At 42.9% G+C, this 10391-nt stretch overlaps 1 protein-coding gene across 1 annotated transcript; it reads right to left on the bottom strand.

The window, feature by feature from the left end:
• Nucleotides 1-6264: 6264 nt before the first annotated feature.
• On the bottom strand, nt 6265-10179 carry LOC114660876 (tubulin alpha chain, testis-specific-like). Its single transcript, XM_028813848.2, has 6 exons — nt 9999-10179; nt 9349-9571; nt 8134-8282; nt 7760-7912; nt 6990-7517; nt 6265-6667 (listed from the first exon to the last, which is right to left on the bottom strand). Exons 1-6 carry the CDS (start codon nt 9999-10001, stop codon nt 6371-6373), a joined length of 1353 nt encoding a protein of 450 aa, XP_028669681.2. The 5' UTR covers nt 10002-10179; the 3' UTR covers nt 6265-6370.
• Nucleotides 10180-10391: the final 212 nt, after the last annotated feature.

The raw sequence follows: 10391 nt of genomic DNA, 5'->3' as shown, positions 1-10391 counted from the left end.
TTGCGTGTTGGCACATGCGGCTCTGTCGTGCATATCCCATGACGCTGGAGAAGGGTTAGAGTTGGTGGGCGGGGCTCCGGCATGCATACCCGATGACGCGGAAGGAGGGTTAGAGTTGGCGGGAGGGGCTCTGTCTTGCGTGCGTGTGTATCCCATGGTTGGGCGACTTGGTGGATTATATATAGACAAAGCAGCCGGAACCGAAAAGAACAATGAAAAGTCAATGTGGCTCAGAGGTGCATGTGGACTGTAGCAGAGACGAAAGCGACTGAGGCGGTGTTTGGTGAGGTGCTGCGTGCCTCGAGAGCGAGGGTGGACTCGGGAGGAGGGTTAGAGTTGGCGGGCGGGGCTCTGTTGTGCGTATCCCATGGTCTTAGTGTTGGTGGGCGGGGCTCTGTGAGTTGGCGGGCGTGGCTCTGTCATGTGTATCCCATGGTCTCTGTCTTGCGTGCCATGGTCGGCTGCTTAGTGAATTGTTGGTGGGTGGGGCTCTGTGAGTTGGCGGGCGTGGCTCTATCTTGCATGCGTCTTGATTGCCATGGACTTAGTGAATTATATATATAGATAGATGGCACAAAGAGAGCAGCAGCAAGCCAAGTAATTAAAGAATGGGTTTAATTAACAACAAGAATCTGCACCTAATTAAGAAATGGGTTGGAGTGAAATTGGTTGGAGTTTGAGGCCCTGACTTTAGTTGGTCTTCTCACTTCACATTTCATTTCTGTTTGGGTGCCATTTAAGGAAAGAAATGAAGCAATTCAGAGGAACAATGAAGAAATTCAGGGGAACAAATCTTAAAAAACAAATCAATTAAAAGTAATTCAAAAGAAGTTAATTAGCAGCAAAAACAGGTCACTAATTAAGAAAAGGGTTAGGAATAAAACCTGCAACCACTGGGGCCCTCCATGATCGGAGTTGGGGACCCTTGATATAGATGGTACTTTTGGGCACCAAAACTGGTTCCTGTATGGCATTGCTCAATAGAACAACTCTGGCACCTTTAATTTGTGAGTGTTTGAGTATAAGTGTAAATACAGTACTTGCATGTAAAATTATTATTACAGTATTTATTTATTTTTGCAAGTTTCCAGACTCTTCTGTCAAACCTCCAATAGACTTGATCTGTCTTTCAGTTGAGTGAACATAATGCCCACTCATTAACTGCATGATGTTTCAATTGAATCGTTGCCAAATTACCAGGTATGCAGGCATGTGATTCTTTCTATCAGTGCGTCGAGTAACGGTTTAATATTCGAATGGAATTTCTCACTAATTCGCAAAATTAACCGGTAACAAAACGCAAACACCTGCCAAGTAAGTGGACGCGTTTTTCAGTCGTGATCTGTGTGCACAAGGCATTTAAAACGATGGTCTGCTGACCGGCACACCTTAACCTAAGCCTTCTGAATTAAATACAATGAGTGCAGAGAAAGTCAGCGGCTCGTCATGGCGTCAGACCCCAGGAGCAGCCTATATTTTGCTTGCAGTGTACGCCGCTCAGTGCCACTGTTCTTTTTCCAATTTTAGCACAAATCAATAGTTCTGTCAGTCGATCTGTGGTACCCTATCGAAAAATATTACCGCACACAGCTTAGGCAACTTCACCAGCTAAAAGAAATCCCAAAAATAAAGACATATAAGAGTCAAGCTAATGTTAACGGAAAACGTGTTTGCTTAATTTGCACCGTACACGTCTGGATTTTTTATAAGCCTCATACATAATGCTCGAACCTTTCCAGCAGCTGTATTTGTACCTAATTTGGAAACCCTCGACAAACGCAGCTGCAATGCATTACAATGCATGCACGTAGTAAATCAGTTATAATCAAGCTGTGACTATTTGGGACAGACGAACAAAACTAAATAAACTTAACACGCTGGATTAGATAATATGAAGTATTCATAACGCGAGAAAAAGCACATTGCAATTGTGAAACCAGAGTGAGATAGCAGACAAGTTCAGCCTCCACGGAATAGCCGGATGCCTGGTGACAAACTCTAGGAAAACTGTTACAGGACTCCATCCAACGCTCAAACACTCCAAAAACATCATCAAACTCTTCATGCAAAATGTTGACGATTCCCTTATAATAGAGGCAGCTGGACTCTATGGGAGTGCTACGAGAAAACGTGACGTAATCGCGTTATGAGCATGCGCTGTAATCGTAAACAGCAGTACGTGCCGGATAGCCTGTCTGTAGACTGTTAAACGCAGACATGAACCCGGGTGCAAGTAAACACAAAAGTCCCCAACTAACTCCGGCCAAGGCAGCATACATACTATGTAATTGGAAAGAATATATGATAATGTAATGAACTTGATACTTACTAGGTTAATAGATATTTACAAAAATAAAAGACATGTGTTAACCTTACCGCTTGAATCGTCAAAAACGGCACGTTTAGACCTGGAATGGACTTGCCGTGGTTTATGCCAGCGGTTCCTAAACTTGTTTTTAGCTACGGAACGGACATAGTGTGCGTGACATTTTCGCGTACATTCAGGAGTGGCATCAGAGGTAACCGTCTCGGCAAAGCCATCATATTCGCACATTCGTGTGCTTCATCAACCCTAGAACTGGAATCTACTGTATAATATAGTCACTGGACATTTCTAATGAACAATCGTTAACACGCCACAGCACTTTCTAACGCCTAGGGCCCCTCGGACTACAATGGACTAGAAATTTCTTCACCTGTAATAAGAAATATTTGTTGTTTTTTATAAAATCAGCCCTGCCTCTAGACAGCTATCGTGTCCTATATAACCTCATTGCTGTTTTTTCTTGCAAATCGTCCACTACCAGTCATTCGCGTGCACTCCGCCTTCCCCGAGTTTACTCGTCAACAGCGCACAGCGGCTTTCGACGCGACGTTTGCTGCAGCAGGACTTGCGGAATGCGGGCTGTCAGAAAGGAAATCCAGTAGCGTGAAGAAGCTCGTGCAGAAGTCCCGGCGGGCACACTCGAGTGGTGCTGCAGCGTCCTCACCAGTCCCCTTCCCTGCAAATCGGTTATAATTTATTCACGTATGATGTCTTTGACTGATCAAAATAAAAGCTTCTTTCTGGAACATTTAATGTAAATTGTTCTTTTGAGAACTAAAAATGGTTCCCCTATGGCAGGAGTGACTACAGGTTTTCATTCTAGCCATTTTCTTAATTAGTGACTAGTTTTTGTTACTCATTAACATAATTTGCTATTTAAGACTCAAGACTTTAAATTAGGGATGAGTAGCGTGGTTCTGGAGGCCCGCAGTGGCTTCAGGTTTTTCTTCCAACCCAACTGCTTCCTGAGAAATCGTTAATTGCTGAAGAAGTACTTGATGCTCAAGTGATATTTTCCTGCTTCATTTTAAATGCCCTGCGTCTTAGGATTTCGAATCCTTAATTGCTAAATTTAGTCTTAAACAGTTGTAGTCATTGTTTTAACTGCTCCTTATTAGCAATAAGGTGCAAATGGCAAAGGAACCAGCAGTTCTACATCTAGCTTGTCTCCATTTCCAACGGTGTGTAATCATCATTCACTATTTCATTTAATTAAGTACTCAGAAGGAAACTGAAAATTACTCACCCGTTTAAAGCTTCAGATCACTTGAATAATATATGTATCATTAGAAACGAAAAAAAAATCTATGAACTTAGAATGAACTGAAATGGTACCGTTAAAACATTAACAATCCAAGAAATTAAATAAGATTTGTTATTGGTGAGGATGGGCTTCTAATTAAGCAACTGGGTTGGAACAAAATCCTGCAGCCACCGAGTCTCTCCAAATTGGAGTTGTTTATGGAATCGCCAAGAAGAACCATTTTGGCACTGTTGTTTGAGAGTTTACAGACAGAAGGTATTCCGAATGTAAGTTTGACCGTTTTAAAGTAATATACTGTAATTCTTTTTACAGCAGTTATCAGTTTTACAGAGTATTATTAACAACATTTTTGCTAGTTATTTACTGTAAACTGTGCTGTATACTATTACATTATGGCATAGTGATGAAGGTTTTGGACTTCAAACCCGGAGGTTGTGTGACCATGAGAAAGTCACTTCACCTACCTGTGCTCCATGTTGGAAAAGCAAATCTAACCAGTTGTACCACAGATGTTAAGTCTCACTGGATGAACATGTCAGCCATATAAACGTACTAGTGAAACTGTAATGTTTCCGGTTATTTCAATGTAAAAGATTCTACAGCCTAACATTACTAAATTAGGAAACATACAACCACGTATTGGCAACTCGAGTTGCTAACTACTGGAAATCAAGAAGACTAAAAAACTGTTGGAAACTGGATTACAAATACAATGTTACTGGGGAAAAAAAATCTGTATTTTACTTACAAGAAGCTGCTGAACACTTGAATCTAGCAGTACACTGCATTGTTAAATTAAGTTATTTCACTGTATTGTTTTGGTAGCTTTTTTGCCATTTCTATTTTGTTATGCGATCAGACTAGTGGTATTTCATTGACATTTGTGGGGAAACTCAAGTCACTTTTCCTGCTTGTGCCACACTGGCTGTTTTAACCCGTCCCTGTGTGGTAGTTCGTTGTTTAAACAAGGTGTGGAACGAGTGAAAGGCAGAAACCAAAAATCCCCAGACCACCTCACACACCACCGTCGGGGTAGTTTGGATTGTGGGTGTGAGAGAGAACATTCAGCCTCCACACAGACAGGGATGAAAGCGCGGTTTCTGTCTAAGCTGATGAAGAGAAGGTGAAAGGAAAGAGAGAAGGAAAGGAACAAAGCTGCAGTCACAAAGTTTAAGAAATAAAAAGCTATAGATAGCCATGCATCCCATCATTTATCAATCTACTGATAAATGCCCGCATGCTTCACTTACTGGAAATTGCAGTGAATTCGGAACCACAACAAAGACTTGTATTTCCTTAAAAGGCTGCTGTGGTTTCAGCGTTGAAGTATGATGTCTTGAAAATTCTGAATAGAATGCAGTGGTTTGTTTTATAAAAGTCCACACTCAGGCTTTCAGACTGACTATTGCTAATTTTATTTGCATTGGACCTCCTAGTTTGGCAGGCTTGAGGCGGGGTGCGAGTGAAATCCTGTCTCAGCAAAAATGCAAGCGGCCAGCATCCACTTGGCTTCTTTCAGTATGGAGAACATGCAGACGTTATTTATTGAGTTGGCATTAAGTATCACATCTGAATGCAGGTAATTGTTCGGGGTTGTGGCTCTAAATGGAATAAGTAGCAGTGAAGAAGTAAAAGCTTTGATGCACCGTGCTTTTTGTTGTGGCCTTTTAAGTAGAGATGAATTGTGAAGAGGAATGTTAAGTCTGGAAAAGAAATTAGAACAATTTATAGCAAGCGCACCTGGACATGTGCAGGTACAGAGTGGAATATGCTCTCTTCTTTAAACTACCTGGGGTGTCATTTATAAAACTAAGTGAATTTGATCATAAACATTTGTGCATGCCAGAAAAGTCCGATTTGAGAAACCCCTGGTGTACATCAGGTTTAACGTTTCTAAAATACATAACTTTTATAAAGTCCATTGCCTCATATATACAGTATGTGGGCATGAGCGCACCTTGAACACAGCCCTGAAACATCCATATATGGAGCATGCTAATCAGCCTCGTATATATGCAATCACAATGCTGCAGAACTTCATTAGCTGGTAAAGGAGCTCCCTCGTGACATGTTGAGACCCCGCCTCTTGGATTATTGCCCTTCTGCTCTGTGCTCTGGGGGTACAGGAAAGGTGTAAGGTGTCATCATAGCCATTATAACTTGGCGCATACAATAATATGATTGTTGCTACAGTGAATAAATACAGGCCATTTGAAACACTGAGGGTTCGGCTAGTTACCTTACCAACAGGCCAGCCACCATATACAGCACCATCACATTTGTCAAAGCTACTTTTGCCTCAAAATAACCGACTCACGGGCTGACGCGTTCTTCAGTAGCTGTGAGGACGATCCTCCAACCCCTGCCCCATACACTAAAACAAAATGCAGAGCCACAGTTGCAAGATGACGGTGCCAAATGAAGCAGCCAACACAAGAAAAGTCAAGGTGCTTGGAACTTTTATTTTCTCATCGTGGTCCACAGTGACAGCAGCTCAGATGCCATTTTCTAATTTAAATAAAGATGCACATTGGGTTACTGCATTTGCTGGAGATGTTTCACAAATCCATTTACTCTTACTCTTCCTGCTCTTCACACATCTCAAGCTTTGAGTTCGGCTTCACTAGAACAGACTGAAGTTCAAAAGCCACACAACACACCATTTTAGCATCTCAAGCTTTGAGTCCGGCTTCACTAGAACAGACTGAAGTTCAAAAGCCACACAACACACAATTTTACTGCATTAATCAGAGTGAGACAATGGTACTAAGATGGCCATGCTAATATTCCTCCTCCTCCTCAAACTCGCCCTCCATTGAATCGATGCCTACTTCTTCATAATCCTTTTCCAGAGCTGCCAAGTCCTCCCTGGCCTCTGAGAACTCACCCTCCTCCATGCCTTCTCCCACGTACCAATGTACAAAGGCACGCTTGGCATACATCAGATCAAACTTGTGATCCAAACGGGCCCAAGCCTCAGCAATGGCAGTGGTGTTACTTAACATGCAGACAGCACGCTGTACCTTGGCCAAGTCTCCACCGGGTACCACAGTTGGAGGCTGGTGATTGACACCCACCTAGAAGGTAAAGAAGTGTTTGTTAAGACCACAGAAACTAAGTACTGGTTAAGTTCATAGAACTCACATGGTTTAGATAGATAGATAGGTACTTTATTAATCCCAAGGGGAAATTCACATACTCCAGCAGTACCTTACTGATACAAAAAACAATATTAAATGAAAGATTGATAATAATGCAGGTAAAAACAGACAATAACTTTATATAATGTTAACGTTTACCCCCCCCCCCCCAATGTGGAATTATGGGACATGAGATGTACACACACTGTATACACCATCAGTGTACACAAGCAGTCACGTTTGCCTCCATCAGTCTTACCTTAAAGCCAGTAGGACACCAATCCACAAACTGGATGGTTCTCTTAGTCTTGATGGTAGCAATAGCAGCATTCACATCCTTAGGCACCACATCACCCCGGTAAAGCATACAGCAGGCCATGTATTTCCCGTGGCGTGGATCACACTTCACCATCTGGTTGGCTGGTTCAAAGCAGGAACATGTAATCTCAGCCACGGAGAGCTGCTCATGATAGGCTTTCTCTGCTGATATGACCGGCGAGTAAGCAACCAGAGGGAAGTGGATGCGTGGGTATGGAACCAAATTTGTTTGAAACTCAGTGAGATCCACGTTGAGGGCACCATCAAAGCGGAGAGAGGCAGTGATGGACGACACAATCTGGCCAATGAGGCGATTGAGGTTGGTGTAGGTAGGTCTCTCGATGTCTAGGTTTCTCCTGCAGATATCATAAATGGCCTCGTTGTCCACCATGAAGGCACAGTCCGAGTGCTCCAGGGTGGTGTGTGTTGTCAGGACCGTATTGTAGGGCTCTACCACAGCTGTTGAAACCTATTAGACACAAGTCAACATATTAATTTACATTGACCCGCAAAGAGAAAGAGAAAGAATCAGAATGTCTTCTGATACATGCTGAATGCTTTCCTCTAGGGTCCGCTAAAACCATTTCTCATGTATACAGAATGTACAGGATTTGCAGCACAAATCAAAATGTAGTCTCCACTCCACTGTCTTGGGAGAACTTCTCTCATAATCATGATGCTGTTCCAGGATTCCCGGAGCATTTAAATTACCTGAGGTGCAGGATAGATGGCAAACTCCAGCTTGGTTTTCTTTCCATAGTCAACAGACAGTCTCTCCATAAGTAGGGAGGCAAAGCCAGAACCAGTGCCACCACCAAAGCTGTGGAAGATCAAGAAACCCTGCATTCCAGTGCACTGATCAGCCTGTCAAACAATGGAAAACAGTGGGCAAATAACTTAACATTCTCACAATACCCAGAAAACAAAGGTAGCACCAATCAACACAGACGAGCATCACTGTCTTGACAGAGTTTTCTTGAATAGAATTTGATTAAAGAAATAAAAACAATGAAAACATTTAGCAAAGCCACCATCACTCTGGTCACACAGCCAAGCTGTCATTATCTCAAGCATTGTGTACTCGCCAGCTTTCGAATGCGGTCCAACACCAGCTCGACAATCTCTTTGCCAATGGTGTAGTGCCCACGGGCATAGTTGTTGGCAGCATCCTCCTTTCCTGTAATGAGCTGCTCTGGATGGAAGAGATGGCGGTAGGTTCCTGTGCGCACCTCATCTGTAAGAAACCCATTTCAGTGCATTGAACATAAGCGATCAAGAAATATGGCAGTCTCAGGCTTAATTGTGTAAGGCTGCCAATGCAAGGAGTTATTTGGAATCCAAATTAAATTTTAGGACATTCCTGTAGTTGTAAAGAAAATTAAATGGGGCTTTGTATTAGCATTCTGGCAACAATAGCAACAGAGCCTTTCAAAGGAAAGGGTACTGGGTTGTTAGCCAAGATGAAAAGAGGATTGCCAGGTGGATGAGAGGTTCATAGAATTCCTTGATCTGGATTTTGGTTACTTAAAACATAAATGGCACTGCAAAATAAGTGATGTAAAGCTTTCCCTACTGATTCCACAACAGTCAGAACTGAGTGTTTTTTAGCTTTCATCACTGTTGGTCAATCGCCTAATTTACTTAAAGGTCCAGCTGACAGAAAGCTGGTGGATGACATTTTCAAATAAGCAGAGATAGCATCTAAGTGGCTTTCACTAAAGAGAGGTGGACAGAGCTAAGTGGTAATTGGACTGGAAAGGTTGAGGGGGTACATCCAGGATGTTGGTTATTCAGTTGTGTCTAGTCCGAGGTGTCATGGGGTTATCAACGAAACGCCAGTGAGAACACGGTAAAGCCTGGATGGTCTGGACCTCAGAGCTCTGTCCCTGGGACAGAAGGAAAGAACAGAGGAAAGTGCCCCATACGGAGGTGGAACAGGAAGTGTCTAATTCCAACAACCTCACATTAGTTACAGGACAATTCTTGTTATGCAAGACAGTTGTTGATAAGATCATTGTGCTTTACACTCATCAAGTATCAACAAGTATTGATGGACGAAAATATATGATAGTAGCTGACTAACTGGTATACTTGCTTGACTAGTAGAACATAATCAAAATCTGGCATATGAAGCTCACTGGCTCAATTTGACTGAACTGAGCTGTATGTTTGCTACATAATTTCCCTAAATATAACCAGCTAACCAATTAAAGAAAATCACATTACTGTGCTGGAAGGCCTCTCTTGGGCTCCTCGGTTTTCTGGTCTGGTCATCACCTTTGCAAGACGCCTCAACTCACCGATCACAGTTGGTTCCAAGTCCACAAAGATGGCCCTGGGGTTAAGCTTTCCAGCTCCTGTCTCTGAAAAGAAAGTGTCGTAGGAGTTGTCCCCTGTGCCAATGGTCTTGTCACTTGGCATGTGCCCATCAGGTTGGATTCCATGTTCCAGGCAATAAAGCTCCCAGCAGGCATTGCCCATTTGGACTCCAGCTTGCCCAACGTGGATCGAAATGCACTCACGCTAGATAAGGTAACACAAATAGCAAGTTAACCCACAAAGCCAGGGAGTGGAGATGAAGATCTTCTTCGGAGAGGTGAGGCATGTGCCATCCTAAAGGGGTAGGCGGCCATGAATATTATATGACTGAGAGAATGGGCTACAATAAGAATGGTGTGAATAGGTGGCAAAGACGGCTGAGGTGAGTAGGGGTGTTAATGAGTGGCATGATGTGGTGGTGGTATCACATGTGGGAGAGTACAGTGAAATACTTGATTAATGTCTGAATTACATGTAACATGCTGCCTCTCTCTGGTGCCATGACAAATAAGAATGTAGTAGAGTGAAGAGTGAAAGTTGCAAACTGTGTTTGTGTGTCTCCACTACTCCAGCAAATTATTAATTCTATAAAACTACTATACTATAGCCTTCCATTCAAAGTTTTACATACCATGACTGTCAGTGGCGCAGAAACAAGTAAGCTGTGCTGAGTTCTACAGGAGGCTTGGCAACAAGTAGCGTCTCGTTTGTGGTAAAAAGAATGGTGAAAAGATAAGAATAGAAATAATCATCTGACAAGGGAACAAAAAGCAAAGCAAAAGTAAGTAAGCTGCCTAGGCCAGGCACCTCACACTGGATGTGACCGACACTGGCCAGAACCTTTGTACTGATCCTGGGACTGTTCCAAAAGAGTGGGCTTTGTCAAGATGGCACTCTAGGGGAGGGGTGGCCTCATTCACACAGGCCAAAACTTCAAGTCTTCTGACCTTCCATCCTGGGGCTGTAGGTCACTTTTAAACCTCCAGCACCCCCCACTCTTGAAACAAGGTTCAGTCCCTGACAC

This window comes from Erpetoichthys calabaricus, chromosome 11, assembly GCF_900747795.2.
Source record: "Erpetoichthys calabaricus chromosome 11, fErpCal1.3, whole genome shotgun sequence".
In the NCBI taxonomy this organism is placed as follows: Eukaryota; Metazoa; Chordata; class Cladistia; order Polypteriformes; family Polypteridae; genus Erpetoichthys; species Erpetoichthys calabaricus.
This window is presented reverse-complemented; position numbering and strand designations above follow the sequence as displayed.

Coding starts and splice junctions, on each gene's coding strand:
- LOC114660876 (XM_028813848.2), bottom strand. Junction 7,518..7,759: donor CCATCTATCCTGCACCTCAG/GTAATTTAAATG, acceptor TGTGTCTAATAG/GTTTCAACAGCTGTGGTAGA. Junction 6,668..6,989: donor GGTGTCCTACTGGCTTTAAG/GTAAGACTGATG, acceptor TTTACCTTCTAG/GTGGGTGTCAATCACCAGCC.